General features: G+C 38.6%; 1 protein-coding gene across 3 annotated transcripts in view; it reads left to right on the top strand.

Annotated features, from left to right (window-relative positions):
• Positions 1–25,436, top strand: part of LOC127801744 (nicastrin) — a 92,463-nt gene that overhangs the window by 17,042 nt on the left and 49,985 nt on the right. For all 3 annotated transcript variants that reach the window (XM_052337121.1, XM_052337120.1, XM_052337118.1), the window contains exons 4-8: positions 9,738–9,820; positions 9,925–10,001; positions 20,671–20,748; positions 21,405–21,476; positions 21,591–21,664. In XM_052337121.1, coding sequence (XP_052193081.1) covers positions 9,738–9,820; positions 9,925–10,001; positions 20,671–20,748; positions 21,405–21,476; positions 21,591–21,664 — 384 coding nt within the window. The remainder of the gene's footprint in view (positions 1–9,737; positions 9,821–9,924; positions 10,002–20,670; positions 20,749–21,404; positions 21,477–21,590; positions 21,665–25,436) is intronic.

Genomic DNA, 25,436 nt, shown 5'->3' with positions numbered 1-25,436 from the left:
TTTAAGCATTTCGGAATTAGATATAGGGCACTATTTCTTGGATAAAATAAAATGGCCAGCCAAGGGAACACTTACCGGTTTACACATAGACATGCCAAATTTTTGTACAGATTTTAACAAATACTCATGTTGATGAATTTTTAGACAAGAGTTACTCCTATCTTTTTCAATAATCATTCCCAAATTTTTTCTAGCTGGTCCTAAGTTTTTCATATCAAAATTGGTATTTAACAATGACTTTAACTCACATATTTTAGACTTAGACTTGCTAATTAATAAAATGTCATCAACATACAGCAACAAGTAAACAGGAGTATCAGATAACATTAAATAAAATCAATTGTCATATTCACTTCTGAGAAAACTAATCCTAGTTGCAAAATTGTCAAATTTTTTATACCATTGTCGTGAGGATTGTTTTAACCCATACAAAGATTTTTTTAGCAAGCAGGCGTGATCAGAATGATGTTTATTAACATATCCAACGGGCTATTTCATGAAAATAATTTCATCTAAATCACCATGTCAGAAGGCAGTCTTAACATCAAGTTGTTCTAATTCTAAGTCATATTGAACAACTATGGAAAACATCATACGAATGGTTTTAAATTTGATAACAAGAGAAAATATTTCAGTATAATCAATGTCTTCCCTCTGAGCAAACCCTTAAGCTACTAATCTAGTTTTAAATCTTAAGGGATCAGTGGGTAACGTACTTTCTTTGATTTTGAACAACCACTTATACTTTTTGTTTTTGAGGTCTTGGGACCAATTCCCAAGTGTTGTTGGTCATCAAAGAGTTCATCTCTTCGTCCATTGCTTGCTGCCATTTTGAACAGTCATGGGAGCGGACAACCTCCTCATAGGAGGTAGGCTTACTGCTCCTCATCTCCATACCTGCCACTAAGGCACAGTAAATTAAATCTGAGTAAGCATATCTTGCAGGAGGTCTTATAGTCCTCCTGCTTCTGTCCCTTGCCAGTTGATAGTCCCTTAGGTTTTGTTGAGGAGAGTCATATTGCGCTTCCTCTCCTTCAGGGGCTACAGATGGCTCCTCATGATCACTTTCATGATAAGAGGGTAGGTCAACTTCAGGGTTAGAAACATTTGAGGAGGAAGTGGTCGCAGATAAGGAAATACTGTCGGTTGCTTCACCTCATTTTGGGTATCACCAGTTATAAGAAAATCATCTGGGGTGCTAGGTATGGGATAGTCTTCCAAATTTTCTGATTTACAAGGAAAATTGGATTCATTGAATATAACATTTCTACTTATAATTATTTTAACTCCACCTGAACTCCTATCCCACAACCTATACCCTTTGGTGCCATCTTGATACCCCACAAAAACACATTTGATGGATCTAGGATCCAATTTTCCCACTAATTGGTGGGCATAGGCCTCACAACCAAAAACTTTGAGCTAATTAAAATTTAGTTCTCTACCTGTCCATTTCTCTTCAGGGCACTTTAAGTTTAACAGAGTGGAAGGGCTAAGGTTAATCAAGTGAGTAGCAGTGGAGAGGGTTTCTCCCCAAAAAGTTTTAGGTAGGCCAGCTGTAAACAGAAGACACCTAACATTTTCTAACAAAGTCATGTTCATTCTCTTAGCCACCCCATTCGGTTGGGGTGTATTTCTCACGGTTTTATGCCTAACAATGCCATGAGAGTCACAAAACTCGTCAAAATCTCTATTACAAAATTCTAATTCATTGTTAGTTCTTAGAGTTTTAACCCTCTTGTCATATTGGTTTTCTACTAAGGCTTTCCATGTTTTAAATTTGTCTAAAGTCTGATCCTTAGTTCTAAGAGGAAAAACCCAAACCTTCCTTATAAAGCCATCTATAATGGATAGAAAGTACTTGTTACCACCGAGAGTGGGCTTTTGAGAGGGACCCCACAAATCAGCATGCATATACTCTAAGCATACATTCACCAGGTGAGTTCTTTTGTGGAAACTCATCCTGTGTTGCTTGCTTAGAATGCATGACTCACAAAAGTTCAAGGGGTTTGTAGCCACTGGACCAAGATAGCCTTGGTTTGACAGAGCTTTCAGACCTTTCTGGATCATGTGATCAAGCCTCAAGTGTCAGAGATCTGTCTTATCAGCTTTAGTCATGCATGCAGTAGAAACATTAACAGGGGACAATGAATAACCATTTAAAACATATAGACCATGCTTTTTAGTACCAGTGAGAATCAGGTGTTTGTCCTTAAAGACATGCATAAACCCATTTTCAGCTTTATATGAACAACCTAATTCATCTAAGGTACCAAGAGATATTAGCAGTGTTCTAAAAGGCGCTAGGCGCTAGTCGGGCGCCAGGCTGGGGCCTAGCGCCTAGAGCGCCTAGGCGGGGCCTAGGCGGCGCTTAAGAAAACTGCTATTTTTTTTATTTTTTAAACTTTGTGATATAATTTGATGTTATTTTTAACTAAATCAAAGTTGAAAAATATTAATAATGCAACATAAACCAATAATATATAGAATTAAGCATGAGAAATAAATTATTGTAATTAATAAATAACATTTTAATTAGTCATACAATCAATACTATAAGCAAACAGCTAAGTGGATTTTTTGGAAATATTATAGAATATATATAATTAATAATAAAACTAAATATAAATCTATAATTATATATAAATATTAAATAGAAAAGAAAAATAAAATAAAATAAAAACAAAAAACAAAAACGGAGCAAATGCCCCAATAACCACACAGAGAGACGGGGAGACGGGAGAGAGAGAGAGAGGTTACGACAGATGGAGCTTGCCGCAGCGGAGATGGAGCTCGACGGCGAGGACGGGGGCGGCGACGATGACGCTGAGGACGACGAGGACGCGACAGATAAGAGGTGGTGACGATGAAGCTTGGCGGCGAGGATCGAGCTGGACGCAGCGACAGCGGTGAGCTATTGGCGGGCCGATGAAGCTTGGCGGTGTTGAGGCGACAGTGTTGAGGCGGCGACAGCGTTCAGGTGAGAAGAGAGAAATAGGGAGATGTTGAGAGGTTCGATTTAATGATTTAGCAAAAAAAACCCTAAAAATGGCTGAGCCAACGAGTTGGGCGCCAAGGCGCGCAGGCCGACTAGGCGCCGCCTAGGCACCCAAGCCGGCCGATTACTCGGGCCGGCGCCTAGGAGGCCCGACTAGGGCAATTTTGGGGCGGCCAGCGACCGCCTAGCGCCTAGGCGGCGCCTAGGCCGATTTTTAGAACACTGGATATTAGATTTCTTTTTAATCCAGGCACGTATCTAACATTAGGGAGTATTTTAATTTTGTTATCATGCACTTTAAAAGATATGTCACCTATGCCTTGAACACAACAAGATTGATTGTTACCCATATAAACAGTTCCTGTTTCTTTCTTACTAAAATTTTAAAACCACTCAATGTTTGGGCACATATGAAATGAACATCCAGAGTCCATTATCCATTCATTAGCAACAGTTGAGCTAGAAACAGTAAGAACTTTAGCTAGGTTATTAGAGCTGCTGGCAGCTATGGATGCATCCTCCCCTTGTTTTTGTTTCTTTAACAAGTTATAACAATATTTCTTTATGTGACCCTCTTTCCCACAATGATAGCATTTCCATTTAGTCTTTTGTTTACCCTTTTTACCTTTACCCTTAAATCCAGAACCCACAGTTTGGTTACTATTCCCTGAGTTGTTTCTCTTATCAGATTTACCTTTAACAAACAGGTTATTAGCAGATTTCTTAGAGTTATTCAATTCTAACTCTCTTGCCTTAATTCCAGAAATAACAAGATCTAGACTAGGCACAATACTCGTATATTGCAAAGCATGTTTAACCACATTGTATTCATCAGGCAATGAGTTTAAAAGGATCATAGCATCACTGATATCACCAAGGGCTTGATCTATTCCTCTTAACAATAAACTGAGTTTGGTAAACTCATCTATGTTTTCTTCCCTAGATTTAGAAACATTCATTTTAAAATTAAATAATATACCCTTTAAATAAACTAAGTTAGGAGCAGACAAAACAGAGTATAATGAATCAAGCTTGTTCCATAGTTCAATAGGGGTATTCATGCCATCTACCTTTTGTATAACATTATCACCAAGACGCAGAAAAATAAGATTGAATGCTTTTTCCCTTACCTCATCAGCTCTTGCGAGCTGTTCTACTGTCCATTTCTGTTCATTGGTTTCAAGTGCAATAAGCACTTTGTGATGAGAGAGTAGGACTCTCATCTTCTTTTTCCAACTACCAAAATCGCTTTTACCATTGAATGTACCGATTTCAAATCAGGTTGATGTCATCTTCGCCTTGCATGAAGGTACCCTAGGAAACCCTAGACACTGACCAAGACTCACTCAGCAAAAATAATAGACTGACGAGAGACTTTCAGTAAACCCGAGGAACCCAGAAAAACGACACTACAACAATAAACCCTAACTGAGATAAAAAAAAAAAACTCAGCCGTGGATACTGTAAGTATAAGGGCTCTGATACCACTGTTGGGAAGAGATGAAGCTCAATCCTCCTCAACCCTTTGAAAATAAATAGATCGATTTCATATACGAATGAATGGACAAAAAACAACCAAAAACATACACAGAAACGTAAAACAGATCAAAGCAAAGAACACAAGCGATTTTACCGTGGTTCACCCGTTAATGAGGGCTACATCCATGTTGAGCTCCAAAGAGGAGAGCTCACTGCACTAATCGAAAATGGTTATAGCCTCCACTAATACATCACAGTCTCGATACTCTTTACAAGAACAAAAATACCCTCTAACAGTAAAGCCCCATAATCACAGACAAAAATCAGAGGCAAAGAACCCTAAAACCAGAGAGAAAGCGACAACCTATACAGAGCTTAATACAACAAAAATATCGAGAGAGAGCAAAACACAATCTGATAAGGCGGAGCTTGCGACGTCCGAATCTCGAGGAGCCAACAGACATAAATAGGCGAATCAATGGCTGAGATGATATTGGTAGAAGACAAAAGGATAACAGGGCTCCAGCAACATGAAACGGCAAGGAGGGTTGCCATTTTGGCCTTCCAGCCCATGGGTTCTCGAAGTCCCATGGGCGGTTTCCAAAAGGCCATCCACCCCTTGGCCCAATTAGGAATTGGATTGGAGCTTCACAATAATGCCAACAAATGTGATGTTTACCAAAGATGTAAAATGGAGAGATTACCTTATCTAGGGTTGTTACAACCTCTGCAAGTGCCATTGCAAGCCAGGACTCATATATCGATGGATTTTGTGAAACAACTGCCTAAATCTGAAGGTAAGGACACCATCCTGGTGGTAGTGGATCAATTCTCTAAATACAGGCATTTTATTTCCCTCTCACACTGTTTCACAGCTTATATCGTAGCAAGACTATTCATAGATTACGTATATAAACTACATGAAGTCCTTGAGAGTATAGCTTTTGACAGAGATAAGTATTTACAAGTGCTTTTTGGAGGGAATTATTTTAGTTGATGGGGACCACCTTGCACTCTTCATACCACCCACAAACAGATGGATAGATGGAACGGTTTGAACCAATGCTTGGAAAGTTACTTGAGATGTATGTGTTTCCAACAGCCTAAGAAGTGGAACAAATGGCTCACTTTAGTAGAATGGTGGTGTAACACCACCTATCATAGCAGTCTCCAAATGTCTCCATTTCAGGCACTCTATGTCTTCAAGCCCCCTCAATTTCTAGCTGCTTTGGAATACCCTACTTAAGTGCAGATGGTGGAGGATTATCTTAGAAAAAGGGACAGCATTGCTGAGTCACTGAGAAATAATTTGCTTCAGGCCCAAAGTCGGATGAAATACTATACTGATAAGGACAGGACTGCTAGAGAGTTCCAAGTTGGTGATCTTGTATGCCTGAAATTTCAGCCTCACAAACAGAAGAGTGTAGTGGTTCGACCAGGGAAGAAGCTCACTCCTCACTTCTACGTAGAGGTGTCAAAAGGGCTGGGCGGCCCGCGGGACGCCCGGCCCCATAGGGGGGTCGGGCCTGGCCGGGCCAAAGAAATTGGGCCCACGGCCTGGCCCAGCCCAGTCCGTGGCCTGTTGGGCCCTTTTGGGCTGGGCCCATGAGGCCCTTATGGGCCAGTTAGTTAGGCCCTTACTTATTTTTTTTTTAATTTTGTTATTCTTTAATAATTATTGATATTGGATACTAAAAAAATTAATTTTGCAATATATATAAATAATAACCATCAATTTATTTAAAATTTTTAAGTTAAATTTTTTATATATTTAAATTATAAATAAACATTCTCCTTTTTATATGTACATTATTTTTCATATCAATTCATAAGAAAATTTATCAGGCATATAGAATTTTGAAATATAAAATGATGAAATAATATTTAAAACTTAAGAATTAAGATGAAAAATATTTTAAAAAGAAAAAAATTGATTTTTATATTTGTATTATTTTGATATTTATATATGTATATATTATATGTATTATTTTTAAAAAAATATTTAAAAAAAAGAAAAAAAGGGTCGGGCCCACCGGGCCTGACCCGCTAGGCCCCGTGGGCTAAGGGCCCGGCCCGGCCCTCTAGCCCATGGGCTGGCCTGGCCCCCTTGTAGGGGGGCCATGGCCCGGGCCGGGCCCGGCCCTTTTAAAAAGCTCATGGGCCGACTCGGGTCGGGCCGGGCTGGGGCGGGCCTTTTGACATCTCTACTTCTACGGTCCTTACAAGGCATTGGCTCATGTGGGGAAGGTTGTGTCATGACCCTAGGGGTGTTTAAGTCATTCTAATACTAATGCATATGCTGTATTGTACTCTGTTGGTGCTGTAAATGATTGTACCTTTCAGTTAGATATTAAAACTGAAAGATAACAGCCTATAGATAGGCTAAGTTTAGAGGATGGGAATCATTGTTGAGTAATAACAGATTCTTTCCCTCTCAATTTCTCTCTCCCTCTCTCTTTTCTCTGAACTTTCCCCCCTTTCTTCTGATTTCTCCCTCACTCTCTATTCTCTCTCCCCTGAATTCTTCCATAATTCCTCCCTAGGTTCAGTCCAGATACCTGACAGGTTGCTTATAAGCTAGAACTGCCTCCTCAATCCTTAATCCACCCAGTCATCCATGTTTCCCTCCTCAAGAAACAGTTGAAGTCCAACTAGCTTGTGTCCACCGACCAACCCGATAACTCTACTGCTAATTCCACCTACATTGGTACCTATCCACTGGTAGTGCTGGACCAGAAACTCTCCAAGAAGAATAGTGAAGAGGCAGTGAAACTCCTTATTCACTGGGCGCACTCTGATCCTGAAGACGCAACCTGGGAAGATGCTGAATTGCTGAAACGGTGTTTTCCAGACTTTCTTCCTTGCGGACAAGGAAGTGCACATGGGAGAAAGTATTGTTAGGACTGGTTATTGGTCCAACTTAATTGGGTGTAGTTCTTTCTATTTTTTGTAATAGCCGTGATTAGTAACAGATGCATGGACGTATGCATGCTGGTGTATTGGCTATTAACAACCAGGAAATGAAGGAAAAGGCAGGATGAAATTTCACAAATATTTCCATCTCTCTCTCTCCCCCCCCTTATCAGTTATGTTCTCTCCCTCACTGTAATCTTCATCGGCATGGTTAGATTGATAAGGCTGGCTCAATTTGATTGCGGAAACAACTGCTGAGAGGGATTGTTAGGATTTGGATCCTAACAGTTGTATGCTTCTCTATCTCTCAAATTATTTTGTATATTAATATACTTTTACACTCTTAAGATTTTACAAATATATTCTTTTGACCAATCACCCCTTTTGCAACCCACATCAGATTCCATATAAAAATTTCTTTCTTTTCTAAATACCATTCCACTTGGAGCCAGTGCCATTGATTTGAATCTAAACGTAATTGCTTCCGTTCAAAGTTAAGACCCTATTCCACAAACTGCCGCCTCAAATTTCCTATATAAAAAATTCTTCACCTCCCAAACTCCTTTCTGAATGCCGCTACATCAGATGGTTTGAAAGAAAGAAAAAGAAAATCTGTTATGCTTTCAAACCATCTGATGCAGTGGCATGAGGAAAGGACGTGCAAGAGGGAAGGGGAATTTTTTATGTAGGAAATTAATGCAGTAGCTTGTAGAATTGGGTTTGAAAGGAAAACAATTACTATAGATTTGATCAATAATACTGGCTACTGATATTGGAGTTTAGAAAAGAAATAAATTTTTATATGGCATTTGATGTGTGTTGCATAAAGAGTGTTTGGAAAAAACTTATTATTTGCAAAGTCGATGAGTGTAAAAGATATTAATAAACAAAATAACTTAAAAAGAAAAGAGTAGGCATAAAACCTATAAGTTTTGTCTAGTTCGTTTTTATTCTTTACTTAATTTTGTTGGGAGTAATAGTGATAATACAAAAAGTTAAAATTAACCCTCTATTGGTTAACAATTTAACATGGTATCAGAGTAGACAAGGGTTTTGTGTTCAAACCTCATTACTAACCCAATATTTAAATTGTTGCACGTTTTTGGACCAGTGATACAGTTAAGCTTGACCACTTATGAGAGGGTGTGTTAAGAGTAAAAATGATAATTTAAAATATAAAGCTAGCCCTCTATCTAACAACTCAAACTTTTAGATCAAATAAATTTGTTGTGATTATAGAACTTATATTATTGTTTTTTACTCTTAAGTCTTGTACAACATAGTAATGGTGGGATTGTAATAACCAAAATACTCTATATGTAGTCATTTTATCAGGATTGCAGTTTAGGTTTATTTTGATTTTGGCATATAGGGTAAGTTACTTTTTACTTTATTCTTGGCTTCTCACCTTGTTAATCATTTGTTAAAATAATTAATAATTATAATTATACGAAATATTTATCCATATTAAAGGGGCTGATGTGTATTTTTGTGTGGTCATTACTTGCAATTTATTTGAAATCTATATGTGAATTGAAAGAACTAATTGATTGATATCTGGCTATGCTCTCCCTCCTGCCTTCTGCATAATAAATACACTTCCACAAAAACATGTCTATTTTGGGCTCTTACCAGAGGACATATATGTGGTTTTGGATCTTGCCATTAGGGTGTTGTGGTCATAGTCAAATATTTGACTATTGAACTTGAATAAGTTAATCCTGTAATCATGCATGTTTATGTTTCATTTTACTTATTGTGCACTGTATTGTTGTTGTATGTCTTTGGTAGATAAAATTTTCAGTTGTGATTTTATTATGATATTTAATTATATTACATACTTAGTTCAGCTGGTTCTCAACAAATAATTAATTGAAGAGTTAAAGAATTTAAATTTCTAAAATGAAATTATATATCCCTCTGTTACACGTGATTGTGAATTTTCTCTTGAACAATGTTTGATTCGGGATTGAATGATGAGTCTGATGGTTGTGATTTCTTTTTTGGGCAAAAGTCTGATGGTTCTGAAGTTTTGTGGAATAATTTATTATATTTGACTGCTGCATGTAGAGATACTATTTCTCTTTGTGAACTATGACCAGAAATGCTATTTGGACTTGTTAAAGTGTATTGCTCTGAGATAATCTTCTGGTAGCATCAGTTAAATTGTTTAATTTAATTCAGTCTTGTATTGAATATCACTATTGCCTTTATAACTTTATCATGTCCAAACAGTAATTTTTTTTTTCCTGTATGATGCTCTTATCATTCTTATATTGCATCTTATTAAGTAGTTTCTCTAACTTGCTGCTGTTGTTAATTATTATTATCTTTTGTTTCTTTCCAGAGTATCAAACGATTCCAATTTTGCTAGACGCATAGGTGGTGTTTTAGTTGAATCAGAGAGTGAAATCAAAAATGGGTTGAAAGGTAAGTGAATATACTCAATTATGAAAAAAACTTTTGAGGGGGTTGAGGTAACTGGAGGACTTCCCTTGGGAGGCTATCAACGCTGATCTTTCTCTCTGTTGTAGGATTTTCTCCAGATCAAAAGTTTCCACAAGCTGAATTCTCTCCTTATCGAAGCATCAATTATCAATGGAACCCAATTGTACGTTATTAATTAATTGGTTGATAAGTTTTCCTTTTGTTTTATACATCTGGATAAAAACTTTATAGATTTTGGTATTCCGTTTAAATATATCAGAAGGCAATTACCTGCGAAGGAGTCAAAATTGTAGCCAAAACAAAATTTACAGTCTCCTGAATGAAGCATGCACCGCAACTGATGATAAAGAGGGTCTCAAGGATTGAGTCTTGGAGTGGAGGTAACTTCTTAGAGTGGAGTTTAAGACTGAGGTTGGGAGATTCTCGGTGTTGGGTGAGACTTGTTGAAACAGAAGTCTAGATGGTGTTTCTTAGAGAGGTGATAGGAATATGAAGTTTTTTCATAAGTTGGCGAATGTGTATAGGCGGAAGACTTCCATAAGGAGACTTGTTTTGAGTGGATGAGGTTACCAAGGAGAAGGCTATTTCATTGGGTGTTTTGGAGTTCTATGTTAACTTGTATTATGAGGAAGAGAGTTGAAAGACCTACTATACCTGGTGGTAGTTCAAATCCATCCCTGAAAAAGGTTTAGTTTAAGAGGCTTTTTTTTTTTTTTTGGTCAGAGGAAGAGGTTTTTGGTTCTTTGAAGAGTTTGAGCAGGGGACAAGGGACTTGTTGACGCCCCCCATTGGAATACGTCCTTCATTGCCCTTGTTACCAAGAAAAATGCAGTTGTAGGGTAAGGATTTTAGACCTATTCCTAGTGTGAAGTGTTTATAAAATTCTTTCTACAGTACTCACCATTAGGCTTGTGGAAGTTATTAGGGTGTTGGTTTTCAATTTCCAAAGCACCTTTGTTAGGTGGGTGTCTGGATGCTGCCTTGCTGGCTGATGAGTGTTTAATGGGGAAAAGGTCTTGTTTCTGAGCTAGACATCAGAAAAGCCTATGATCATACTAATTGGAGTTTTTAATGTTTGGCTTAAATAAGATGTGTGTAACACCCCGCCCTATACAGGCGTGTCACTATAAGGAAATTCCCGGGGTTTCTTTTTTTTTTTAAAATTCGATACTCGCGGTGCCTGTGAGCACAATCTTCACATGCAGATGAAACACTCGTCGTAAAACTACAGCCAGCACCCGCGATGATCTTAAGAACAGTCTCCACATGCAGATAATATACCCCGAGAGATCCAGTCTTACTTGTATAGTTAACAATAACAAATCTTAACTGAACGAGACAATATAAACACAGCGGAATACTTAATTAATCAAAGTGACGTGGCCTACCACGTGTTACACACCAAAATGTTCCCATGCCGTCATATGTATACAACATCAATACTAATTATTACAACATCGTCAAGTGATATATAACATCAATGCTTCCAAATTTATATAACAACAACAACTATCAAACAAACACCACTGGCTCATCTGTCATGTCCTCGACCTCGCTGTAGTCCCTGACTGGAACGTTGAATGTTCCAGGGGCATAACCCATGTTAGATGATAAACCATCTAAGTGAAGGTATGAAACAGTTATACAATGCATGAAAGACATACGAACATGGCATGCTATACGACAACATGCAAGACACGTCTAACTCGAGATACCACCTTGACATACTTAATCCCTCGAATATCCCACTGTGGCACACGTTCACCTGGTCCAACGTTAATCTCTCGGGTGCACCGTCGTGACACCCGTTCACCTGGTTTAACATTATTCCCTCGAGTGCCCCAGTGTGACACCCGTTCACCTGGATTAACATTGTCCCAATCTCAAGTAGACCCCATACCGCCCCATATGGACCCAACGATGCAATTAGACTTGACCCCATATGATATGAAAATTTACACGCCATGCACCAATATTTTAAAAATAAACAGTTAATGCAATGTAGTGAATATCGACACAACGAATGTAAGTAAATGCCTTGTAAAATAAGCTAAGTCTAGGAGCGTACGAATACTCACAAGAACTCACCAAAAGCACTTAAAAACACTTTCGAGTCAAGATAAGACTAAAATCAAACCACTCACCTTAATTCAGAAAAGTCCGGATTTTGCCTCGAAAAACGTGCCACCCCTCAAAAATTGTGTGATTCTTCTTCCAATGACCCAATTGATTCCTATTTCACCATTTAAGACCTTTGGAATCAATATTTCTATTTTTCCACAATTTCTCTATTTTTATTTATTTTTCAAACATTTCTATCTTCGGAAATTCATTAAAAATACCTAACATTAATTTTCACAAAATATTTTTCCATGATAATTCTTAAAATAATTTTACCTAAATTCTGAAATTAAAAACAAAGAAAAAACATACCTCACGCGCCCTCACGCGCCACCCAGAGGTCCCGCGAGTGGCTGCCACGCGCCGCCGCACAGTCTTCTTCTCCGGTTGTTTTCTCCGATTCCGGCGACGTCCAACGCCCTAAATTCTTATAGGGGCTTGTAGATCTCTTTAAGGCGACCTCAATGGTGCCCTTGTTCCTCGGAAAGAGTGGCCGGAGGTGGGTTTAAAACCCAGTTGCAGGTCGCGGCGGCGGCGGTTCGATTTTTCCGGCCAAGCTTCCAAAACCCCTCCAAATCTATACCAAACGCTCCCAAATTTTCCAGAATCAATCCTTAGAACACTAAGAACAAAAGCCCCTTATCCTTGTGCCTCGATTCAAGCCCGAATGCCCTGAATTTCTCTCGATTTTTGAAGAAAACCCTCGGCCGAAAACCTCATTTTATACTCGATTTTTACCCGATTCCCCACCCTATCTTGCTCGTCCTTATCCCTTAAACCCAAATCTAGCCTCTAAACCAATCGAGAAACACCAAATCAAGCGCTAGATCCCTTGAAAAATTCGGCCAAATCGGAAATATTTTTGGCCATCATTTCCTGTCACTTCGCCGCCGTGCTCGGCCAATGGCCACCCCCTGAAGCTTCATCATCACCTGCAGATCACCCTAGCACCCTTAGGCGAGCTTCCCGACGCCTCCAGAGGCGGCTGCCGGCGGCCATGTGCGGTGGTTGCGTTCCCACTATGCAAGTTTTTCAAAATTGCATTTTCACCCCCCTATTTTCTTCATTTGACATTTTGGCCCTTTTCTTTGAGTCCCTGATCTTTCTAAATATACCACAACGACCCTCAAGTTCTATATTTTCTATTTCCTTTTGAAATTTCTGAAAAATTCGTCGATTCGACCTCCTTCTGATATTTTGCAAAATCTGCACTTTTGCCCGAACTCTCCTAATTGCGTGCTTTTGACTTCAAACCTTTGAAAATCCCTGATTTTTATCAAATATCGTCTAACTGTGCCATTTCTCGTTAATTGGCTCATCTTAACTTAGTCATTCTTCTTTCGTTTCGAATATTGCACTTAGGCCCGAAACTTTGCTAAATATCATTTTGGCCCATAACTTCAGAAATTCTCTTATTATTTAATACCGGGTATTACAATGTGTTTCGGTTATAGGTGGTGTATATGGATTGTTTTTTTTTACTCCACAGTTGAGTTTTTTTTTTTTTCTTGTTTTAATGGAGTTAGAGGTGTCAAAAGGGCCGGGCGACCCGTTACTGTTCAAAAGGGGCCGGGCTCGGCTCGGCTCGGCCCCATAAGGGGGCCGGGCCAGGCTAAAGAAATTGGGCCCGCGGCCCGGCCCGTCTAAGGGCCCAGCCCGTTAGGCCCTTTTGGGCCGGGCCCATGAGGCCCTTATGGGCCAGTGAGTTAGGCCTTTACTCTTTTTTTTTTTTTAATTTTGTTATTCTTTAATAATTATTGATATTGGATACTAAAAAATTTAATTTCGCAATATATATAAATAATAACCATCAATTTATTTAAAATTTTTAAGTTAATTTTTTTATATATTTAAATTATAAATAAACATTCTCCTTTTTATATGTACATTATTTTTCATATCAATTCACAAGAAAATTTATAAGACATATAGAATTTTGAAATATAAAATGATGAAATAATATTTAAAACTTAAGAATTAAGATGAAAAATATTTTAAAAGAAAAAAATTAATTTTTATATTTGTATTATTTTGATATTTATATATGTATATATTATATGTATTATTTTTAAAAAATATTTAAAAAAAAGAAAAAAAGGGTCGGGCCCACCGGGCCCGGCCAGCTAGGCCTTGTGGGCTAAGGGCCCGGCTCGGCCCCCTTGTAGGGGGGTCGTGGGCCGGGCCCTATCCATGGCAAAAGGGCCTGGGCTCGGCGCGATCCTTTTAGTAAAAGGGCCGGGCCAACCCTTTTAAAAAGCCCGTGGGCCGACTCGGGCCGGCCCTTTTGACATCTCTAAATGGAGTCCCAAAAGTGTATTTTGGACAAGGGGTCCCTATTGCCCTCTTTCTCTTAGTTGTGGAGGTTTGAAATCTTATGATCAGAGTGGGGTTACAGGTTTTGTCTTGCTCCTTTTTTGGGGATGGAACCCTATGTTTTTGTGGAGCAGTTGGGAATGTGTTGAGGTATTTGAGGGATTTGTTTTTTTTGTTTGTTTTTAGTTAGTTCTGGTTGAAAAATTAACTTAGCTAAAAGTGTGATCATAGCAATGTGGGAGGTGTTGGACATTTAAGAGTTGGCAGCTTTTATAGGCTGTAAAGTGGGTGGTTTTCCTTTTGCTTATCTTGGTCTTTCTTTGGGGTCTCCCTTCAAATCTAAGGAGCTTTGGGATGGAATTCTTGAGCATTGTGTGACAAGGTTAGCATCCTGGAAGCACCTATACTTCTCCAAGGGAGATGGAGTTACTCTCATTGAAAGCTCCTTGTAGAGTTTTCCTACTTGTGTCTTTTCCTTGTTTTTGGTTCTTGCTTCTATTCTTAAAATGCTTCTATTCTTAAAAGGCTGGACAAGCCTCAAAGGTTTGGAGGATGAGTTTTAAGTGCCATCTATGAGGTTTGTCTTTGTTGTGAGGGCAACAGGTTGGCCATTGGAGATTGGACACTTGGGTACCTTAAATGAAGCCATTCTAAGGGAGGGCATTCTTTTGGGTCAGTTTTCTCTTGCTTCTGTCAAGAGGTGCTTATTTGTGAATGCTTCTCCCTTGACACTATTATGTAGTCCTCATGCCATAGCTGTAGCTATATCATTGGAAATTGACTTGGTGATGACTTTTCATGGCTTGCTTTATGACTATCCCTTGGTTGGTAGGTGAGGGTTTGGTGCTCACTATCGTGAAAATTCACAGTTCATGTCTTCGACGGTTCTTTATGTCATAAAGTGGCGTTATAGTTGGTATCAGAAGTATCCATATCTTTTTAACGATATGGAGTCTTAAAGCCAAATTTTGGGGATAGAATTTTTTTAAGGGGGGGCGGATGTAATACCCAAGATTTTGTAAAAATATGTGTACTTGGATTATTCTTGAAGCTATGAAATGTACTAGGGTGAAAGTGCAGTTTTCAGAAAATTTCGAGGAGCAATAATTAACCAGAAAATATTGGAAATAGATGTAATATAAGTCTTGTCTAAGGGTGCTAGGGAGATTCAAGAATAATCAAAGGACCAAATAACAAGGGGTCGAAGTGTAAATGAAGGAAGTTGTGGGTCAAAAGCATAATTTTTGAAAACCCGTAACTGGATTGTTGGAGTAATGAATTGGGTGAATGGGTAGTTAGGAGTCATGATGAGACACACATAACAAAGTGCATAAGTGGCATGGTCATGATTGGGTCCAAATTTTGAGGCAATATGTTGCCAAAGCTAATTCGCCAGGAAAGTCTATAAATAAAGCCTTTGGGGGGGGGGGGGGTGTTGTGATGCATTCTTGAACCACTTGAGAAAGTGGGAGGTGAGGATTGATGAGGGAAATATTTTGAAAAAGAAAAAGGGAAGTTCTGGTGAAAACGAAAGAGAAACAGTTTCGCTAGAAAGTTGGAGCTACACTGGTGTTCATGCCAAAATAGTTGGAAAACTACAAGATAAGTCCGATTTAAGCTTATAATTGAGTAGAGGGGAGAGAGAGGAAGCCATAGGAACAAACGGTGGTCGAATCAGAGTTAAAACGAAGAAGAAAAGACCGAAAAATCAAGCTGCAGGCTCGTCGTCGTTGAAGAAGACGGTGGCGCATGCATAACACACGCCGGAAGGAGCTCAGCTTATAGGCGCGTGGGGAGGCTTCTGGTGGCACATGAGGGCACCTGAGTAGCTCTTTTTCCCTGTAATTTTCCAGTAAAGGAAAACAAATTAATTGGAATAGGCCTATGTAAGAATATTTGGTATTTGTTTTATGAAAACTCGTGTTTTCTGCGAAAAACCCAAACCGACAGGTGTGAACAGTACTTCCAAAGGTAAAACAACAAGGTGAGTGGTTTTTGCATGTGTCTTGCTTCATCTTGATCATCTTTGGTTTCATTTGTGTGTGATTTGTGAATTACATCTCCTGGTTCCTTTGTTCCAAGCATATCCTCTCTATTTTTGCACCCATCACAGCATTCATGGCTAGTTGGTGGGTCATCATGTGTGATCGTGCCCTCGGTGGGGCTGAGGAGTTTGGACATCCTGATCATGTGCCCTCGATGGGGGTGGGGAGTTTGGACATGATGACTGGCGGGGATGAAGGCGACAGAGGGAGAATTTCATTACATATTGCATTTGCATGCACGTACTTTCTTTTCTGAACCACTCATTGAGATGTTTCATATCTTATATCGGCATATTCAAACGTGCCAGGTACCCCAGGTTCCAGTTCAAGCAAGGGCAAAGAGGTAGTACTTGACTAGCATTGAGTTTTTGATTTTGTTGTTTACCTGTGTGATCCAAATGATGTATTGTAAATAGTAGTTAGGATACCCAAGTTTGTAAGGGATGTGTGGGTGTCCTATAGTTGTACTACAAATGATGTACGAAAGATCCCGTTGAAATACTGAAGATTAGTGGGTTTGATGTATTAGGTGTATACATGCCATGACATGTTGTATGTGCCAGGGTGTGTTGTACTATAGCTTGTAGTTGTGGTACTTGTGTTAAAAGATGTGTGTGTGTGTGCATGAAAGTCCTTTATATTCATACTATAGGCAACATAGTTGGAAATCCTAGCTACCTAGCTTCTCAGGTTCAGTCATTCGCTTCCGTTATTAAGGATTTCCCCAATGCCCCTATGTGGTCTTAGCATAAAAGTTTGTACTAATGTAGTGTGAGAAAGCGGGGCGTTACAGTTTTTACATACGGGCGTTAAGGAAACCCTTTGCCAACGGAAGTAACCGATTGAACCTGTAACAAATTAAGTAGGGTTTCCACTAGTATTACTTTCACACAAGTACAAGTAGAACCCACAACCACCAATATTCAATAAAAACAGTCTCACACCTCATAGTAGCTTTGATTACAAAGTTTAGAATACAAGTTAATTAATAGTACAAAGCTTGAGATTCATAATATAGACTAAGGAAACTAAGCTTCAACCACCTCTTTTCCTTTTCTGTTACTTGTGTTTGAGGTACCTGGCACATTTGAATATGTCGTTGTAAGATATGAACATCTTAGTGAGTGATTCAGGAAATGAACTTTGTGCATGCAAATGCAAAATGCAAAAATGCCATGAAATCACCCGTCTCGTGGTAGTCATGCCAGGATGTTGCAATCATCCCCGCCCAGTCATCATGTCCAAACTCCTTAGCCCCATTGCAAAACGGGCACATAATCTCAGTCACACATGATGACCCATCAACTAGCCACATAAATGCCGTGATGCATGCCAATATAGAAGATATATGCTTGAACAAGGGAAAAATATGTTATGCAACCACAAACTTAGACACAAATGAAACAAAAATAACCGGGATGAAGCCAAAGCATGCAAGAACCACTCACCTTTGCTGTTTACCTTTTGGCAATTCTGTTCACAGAGAGTGAGACTGGGTTTTCTACAGAAAACATGAGTTTTCATAAACCAAAACTCAAATATTTTTACTTAGGATTGTTCTAAATGATTTTAATTAATTTTTTGGAAACTTGCATGGAAACATGATGCTGCACGCGCCAAGAGAAGAGGCTTCACGCGCAGCCTGTTCTGGCGTGTGTTCTGCACGCGCCGCCTTCTTTTCTGGCGACGACAAACCTGCAGCTTATTTTTTGTTGTTTTCTCACTCATTTTAACTTCGATTTAACCTTCGTTTTTTCTATAACTCCCCCTATCTCTCCTCTACAGGAGTATAATTTTAAACGGGACTTACCTCGCAATTTCCTGATTGTTTTGGCACGAATTCCAGTGTAGCTCCAACTTTCCAGCGAAGTTGTTTCTCTTTCGTTTTCACCAGAACTTCCCCTTCTTTCTTTTTTAGAATATTTCCCTCATCAATCTTCACCTCCCACTTTCTCAAGTGGTTCAAGAATGCATCACAACACTTTCTAAAGGCTTTATTTATAGACTTTCCTAGCGAATTAGCTTTCGCAACATATTGCCTCAAAATTTGGATCCAATCATGACCATGTCACTTATGCGCTTTGTTATGTGTGCCTTATCATGACTCCTAACTACCTGTTCGCCGAGTTCATTACTCCAACGATTCAGTTGCGGGTTTTCAAAAATTATGCTTTTGGCCCACAACTTTCTTCATTTACACTTTGACCCCTTGTTATTTGGTCCTTTGATTTTTCTTGAATCTCCCTAACACTCTTAGACAAGACTTATATTACATCTACTTCCAATATTTTCTGGTTAATTATACTTGCTCCTTGAAATTTTTTGAAAATTACACTTTCACCCTAGTACATTTCATAGCTTCAGGAATAATCCAAGTACACATTTTTACAAAATCTCGGGTATTACATCCGCCCCCCCTTAAAAAAATTATGTCCCCAAAATTTGGCTTTAAGACTCCATATCATTAAAAAGATGTGGATACTTATGATGCACCTTATTTTCTCTCTCCCAAGTGGCTTTTTCATAGTCATGGTGCTTCCATAACACTTTTACCAAGGGTATCACCTTGCTTCTCAAAACTTGTTCTTTTCGATCCAAGATCTCGATTGGTTCCTCTGGGTATGTCAAAGCAATAAGAGATTGGAGGCAGCCTAGGACGGTATTTGAGGTACGAAGTTTCTTAGGCCTAGTAGGTTACTATAAAAAATACGTTGAAGGATTTTCTAGTATTGCTTTACCACTTACCTAGCTAACAAGGGATTAAGTTTGAATGGAATAAGGCATGTGAGCAAAGTTTTAATGAACTAAAAAGAAGGCTACCTTCTACTCCTATATTGGCTATGCCTCAAGGATCAGGAGGATTCTCGGTCTATATGGATGCTTCGAAAATTGGGCTGGGGTGTGTCCTCATGCAAAATGTAAGGGTGATAGCATATGGGTCTCGGCAACTAAAAAGGCGTGAACAACATTATCCTAACCATGATTTGGAGTTGGCAATAGTTGTGTTTACCTTGAAACTTTGGCGACACTATTTGTATGGAGTAAAATTCGAGGTTTTCAAGGATCATAAAAACTTGAGGTACCTGCTCTCTCAAAAGGATTTGAACATGAGGTAGTGGCGGTGGATAGAGTTTTTAAAGGATTACGATTGTTCGATCTAGTACCACCCTGGGAGGGGCAATGTGGTGGCTGATGCGTTAAGCAGAAAAGGGTCTACTCTAGTAGCCAATTTGATTGCCCGGGAGTGGGAACTGGTGGAGGCTTTTAGCCTATTGACAGTGGATGTGGTTCATAAGAAAACATCCATTTTCGTCGCTAGCTTGACAATTCACTCTCATCTGGAGGAACAGATTCGGCAAGCTACTCTAGAAGACTCGAGGGTAAAGTCATGGGTTGACGACTAGGGGCAGGTCAAAAGCCCTGATTTCAGTTTCACTAATGGGATTCTGCAGTTCAAAGATCGGATCTATGTGCCAGGAGTCAAGGAATTAAGACAAACTATACTGGATGAGGCACACTAAGCTAAATACACTATCCACCCTGGGGCTACCAAAATGTATAAAGATTTGAGGAATCTATATTGGCGGCCAGGAATGAAGAAAGACAGAGCTCGACATACAACCCGATGTGACACCTGTCAAAGAATCAAGATTGAGCATCAAAGGCCTGTTGGGAAACTTCAACCTCTGGAAATTCCCAACTAGAAATGAGAGCATATCACCATGGATTTCGTGACCAGTTTACCAAAAGGATCCACGGGAAATGATGCAATTTGGGACACTTCTTCCTACTTGAGTAATACAAGAAGTTGGCTATTTCTTTGCCTCTAGTTTGTTCAGAGCCTCTTTGGTTTGCTGGAAAGGAAGTACAACAAAAGTGACTGTCCATCTTTCTTCAAGGTTTTTCTGTGGAATAAATATATAAAATCTTGGATTATCATTCTCCATATCTAGACTAATAAATTAAGGGATGTTTTGACAATCTTTTGGATTGAGAGTTGCACATCGTGAATATTTCTCTTTATCTGCCAACTAACTGATCGGACGAAACTGAAACCTGCTATGCAATAAGTCAGTCTTGATATAATCACTATCATCAAAGAGTTTTAACATTGGGGAGATCAGTCGCAATGTAGTGATTGTTCCTTTACATAATAAATGTTTACAATAATCTTCCATTAGATTTCTCTTTTGACTTCATCTGATATCCTTTGGTTAATAGAACTTTTTCCTTTACTTCTTCCAATTTCCTGGTATCAAACGAATATCAAACAAATGTCAAATTCTATAAACCCAGGGATCTCTTTACATGCTTTATGATGAACTTAAAGTGTTACTGCTTCCCAATTTACAGGGATCTGGTAGGATGTGGAAGAATTACAATTTCCCTATATTCCTTCTTTCTGAAAGTAGCACGTCGATCCTGAAGGAGGTAATGGTGTCCTAGAGATTTTTTTATCCTATTTATTGTTTTATGTTTTGTGGTTTGGTTACTATGGTATTTTGTTAGTCTTCCACTGTTAATGTTAGTTTAATTAACCGTCTGTAAGAATCGGGTTGAATACATTTAAGGTTCAGATGAAGATTCAACATTGTAATATATTCTATCACGAAGGATTCAATCCAGCCACAGGTTCCCCTATGCTTATGTCATACCTTATATGAAGGCTGGTTGGGCTTCATTATTCTAGTGCTTGAATTGAATGAAGATCCTTGTTCCAACCGACTACTAGTGTTTGGATGTCCTACAGAAAATAAGAAGTTAGTCTGTTTATGCAAAGATATGTTTATGCAAAGATATAGTATTATCCAACTAGCCTGCTGAACAGAACACATTGTTGTTTTGTTTTTTTGAATTTTTTTATCAGACCATAAGAGGTGCGTGAAGTCCTATTTCAAACATGGGTAGCATTTTTGTATTAACTGTACAATCCAACTTTTTGAACATTTAATAACGAACTTTGTAGACTTTGGTGGAGAAGGTACCTTAATTGACTTGGTCTCGAACTTGCGTGTTTAATGCTCTTTGTTGCCTCTATAGACTGGGTCTCGGACTTGTGCACTTAATGCTCTTACTTTTATATTCAGGCTGCCATAAAGAATGAAGACCACCAAAATGTTTATACTGCAAATGTTGCTGAATTTGATCTGGTGATGCAGGTCAGAGATTGTACCTGTGCATTTTTGTTGATTAAACATGTGATTGATTATTTCAAATAATTATATATGAGGTGAAAAAACTGTTTATTGATCATTGGCATGCGCCCTTTATAGACAACAAAAGCACGAACTCTTGATTCAGAATCCTGTTTGAAGGGAGAGACTTGCCTTCCTTTAGGTGGATACAGGTGAGCGTTCTTATGTTTCTTGTTTTGATTATGTTCTTATTACTATGTAATATGGGTTTAGCAGATAATGGATAGTAATGGAATCATCAAGCCAGGATTAGGGTTGTTTTTAGCTTCAAAAGTCCTTCTGCCTCCTCTCCCTTTTGTGAACATGTTCCAATTATGCTTTATATTTACAACTTTCTGTGAGTGGACTTTTTGATGTCTTTTTCATGGCTATTTGCTTTGATCAGTTGAAGGTCGATAGGAGAGCACTGTGTGGTGTGAGGAACAGAAGATCTTTTAGGGGGATGGAGGCCTGTGTGGGCTATATTTAGATTGAAAATTGGGTATTGAGTGACTTTGATCCATTGTTGGATGGAGGGAGGGATGAGTTTAATCAGAAATATACTGTTTCCTATTCTTTCCCCAAACTTATCATTGACTGGTCTGTCCTCCACCCAATTGATAAGTATAGAGAATCCACTATCACAGGGGGAGTATATGGATGAAATAGACTTGGAATCGTAAATCTCTCTCTCTCTCTCTCTCTCTCTCTGTATATATATATGTCTACCATAGCTGTCAAAGGCTTAAGGCGCACTGAGGTTCAAGAGTGCCTGGAGCCTAGGCGTGAGTCTTTTGGATGCAAGGCACACATTTATTAGATAGCTAATAGAGTGTTTTTATTGTTTTCTCTAGTTTCTTTTAATTTTTGTCCTAGTTACTACTATTTAGATTTTAATAGGTCCTTCAAAAAATAAAACAAAAAACTTATGACATGGGCGCAAAAGGTGTGCCCCTTGCTCCTCAGGATGACGGGTGCACTTTAGTGCCTAGGCACGTGCCTCATAGAGGTAGAAGCCCCTCAGCTGAGCCTTGAGCCTAGGTGCACTTTTGACAACTATGCTATTTACATGCTATGATGTATATTTATTAAGTTTGGGGTGTTTTTTTGGATTTTGCTGAGTGGATTATATGCTCCCTGTTCTACTTCATTCTCTGGCTTTATTAGAAATAATCAATTTCCTTATTTTTTCCTAAACTTATCATACGCTACTCTCCCCCACCCCCTTGATAATTATAGAGAATCCACTATCTTAGAGGAGTATTTGGATTGAATAGACTTGGTCCTTCAAATCTCTCTCCCTCTCTCTAAAAGCTATGATGTATATGTATGTTATATTAGCCCTTAGGTTAGTAAACCCTGTACCCAATTATTCTTTCATGAATGTAGCTCCTAATATTTTTTTTATTTATTTTTGATTTGTTTTTGCCTTTTGAGCATGGTACTATTATACCACTAAAGGACAGACATTTAGTTCTTGCGGCCTCAACTAATTCCCTTTCTGGCCTTCCTCTTATTCTTGTATTCCTTAACTTGGTGCATGAGCTTCTTGTGAGATGTTCTGTCATCATATCTCATTTAACAATTCAAATCCGGAAATCTCTGCTGACAAGCCCCTGTTAGTATGACACTGATCAGGCTTGATTAAGTCAATGTGTAGCACAATTCTAGTGTATGGCTTCCTGCTGTAGCTTTCAGTCTGTTTTTTTTTTTTTAATGTTGTGATGACTGGTTTCAAGTATTTTATAGGTTTTTCCCCCTTTTGGTGTTGCATGATTTTTTTTTAAAAAAAATTGCTTATAGGTGTTTATTTATGTATAAATTAATTATTATTTTTTTATTTCAGTCTTTATTGCCTTTGTTATTCTGGAATGAATACAATATTTCTTAGCATGAGTCATACTAACGCAAAGACATCTAAACTATTTTATATTTTGTTGCCTTTTGTTTTTAGTGAGCAAGAAGAAATTCTACCGAACAAATGTTTCCTCAATCATTCTCCTATTACAGTTTCTCCAAATACTTGACATAACATACAATGGTGCAGCACTACAGCCCTCTTGTTATAACTATTGTCATTAGGGGTGTCAAAAAATATCCAAAAACCGGTGAGCTGCACCAAACCGAACCGAACCATGCCTTTTGAATTGGTTCTATGGTTCGACGGTTAGGTTTTGGTTCTAAAAAATTATGAACCTATATATTTGGTTTGCTTACTGGTTTTTCTTTTCAAACCGTGATTCGAACCGAACCGGAACCGATATTATACTTGTATATATATTATAATTTTTTGAGTATATATATATATATACATACACATAAATATATTATTACTTGCAATTTTAATCTGTTAGTTTTTATTTATTTCTTTTTGTTGTTGGTTATTGTTATTTATGAACTCTTTTATTTCTAGACTTTTATGCGCTATTGCTATACTAAAGGGTGGATGTAATCTCATTTGATGATATAGTTTATGAATTATTTTGTTTTACTTTTACTTCAAAATTTGAAGCATTAATGAAGTTATGGGTTTATTTTAATTAACAAATTTGTTTGTAATTTCATATTTTGCGAAATTGTTTAGAAGCTAAATATTAATTGGATAGAACCGAAACTAGTCTGATGTGACAGATTGGTCATGGTTTGGTTTTATATATGTAATGGTTCGGTTACAGTACTTATTTTTTTGAAACCGTTAAAAATGGTTCGGTTACTGGATTCTTATAGAACCGGACCAATTCGAACCGTTGACACCCCTAATTGTCATGACCTAGATGAATTAGGAAGCTATTTTTATTCAGTTGTTATATTTTGTAGTTAGTTGTCTACTTCTAAAACGCGGCCAAGGTGGCCGCCACGATTAAGCCCTAACTGGCACCCTAGGTGCCGACCCAATTAATCCGGCCCAATCGGCGGCTAGGCAGCCCAGGAGGAAAGGCGCCGCTTGGGTTGGGCGCGACATGGGCCGTCTACCTACCTGGGTTGTGCATGGCCTGGCCGCTGCGATTTGTAAGAGCCGTGTAGAGATGGTGGACGTAGGTGCCTACCTACTTGGGTTGCGCGCGGCCTGGTCGTTGCAATTTTTAAGAGCTGTGTAGAGATGGTGGACGAAGGTGGATGAAGTGTTCTCGCCTCTGAAGCTCAAGAACATGCCATAACTGCCGCTGCTCCTAGAAGCGAAAGAGGAGGAGGCAGGCTCTTTATCTCTTGTGGTAGTAGTCATTAAATAGAGGGTGCAGAGAAGAATGGAACTCGTTTGGGAGACGAGAGATTTAGGGGGGGGGGGGGAGAGAGACCAAATACCAAAGTAAACCAAAGCAGTGGTCAAAAAGCACATGTTGAATGGGCAACAGCTAGGAAATTTGGGAGAAATTCGTGAGAAAAAAAGTCAAGAAAAGTACATTTCATGGGTTAAATTATTGTTAATATATAATTTAATTTGTGTGTGATTTACTATTAGATGAAAGCACAAAATAATGCAAGGAAGCAACAAATGTTACAAAATAATGCAAGTTTATGTGCTGAAAATAGTAGTTTTCCTAGGCTTTGCCTAGGCACCCTAGGTGCTAGGCCCCGGTTTGGCGCCCGACTAGCGCCTAGCGTCTTTTAGAATACTAGTTAGTTGTTATTTATAGTTATAAATTAGGAGTAGTTAGGTGTAGTGGAGTAGTGGAAGTGGAAGTGATAACTACTGTAAACCACTATAAATAATTGTTGGATAGCTTTATATAAAGCTATAACCCATATTGCCGAGGGGACATCAGATCAGAATTTAAGGGATATCATATTATTTCTCCCTGCTTTCTGTCTATCTCTCCCTCATTTCTCTTGGTTTCCCCCTATTATTCTGTCTGTTTCTCCCTCACTTTCAATTCTATTTTCGAAGTAAACCTTAGTTAGGACTAAGGTCTTGACATTTGGTATTCGAGCATTCAGTTCTCAATT

Source organism: Diospyros lotus, chromosome 5 (assembly GCF_014633365.1).
Source record: "Diospyros lotus cultivar Yz01 chromosome 5, ASM1463336v1, whole genome shotgun sequence".
Classification (NCBI taxonomy): Eukaryota; Viridiplantae; Streptophyta; class Magnoliopsida; order Ericales; family Ebenaceae; genus Diospyros; species Diospyros lotus.
The sequence above is the reverse complement of the archived record's forward strand: the minus strand, read 5'-3'. Positions and strand labels throughout refer to the sequence as shown.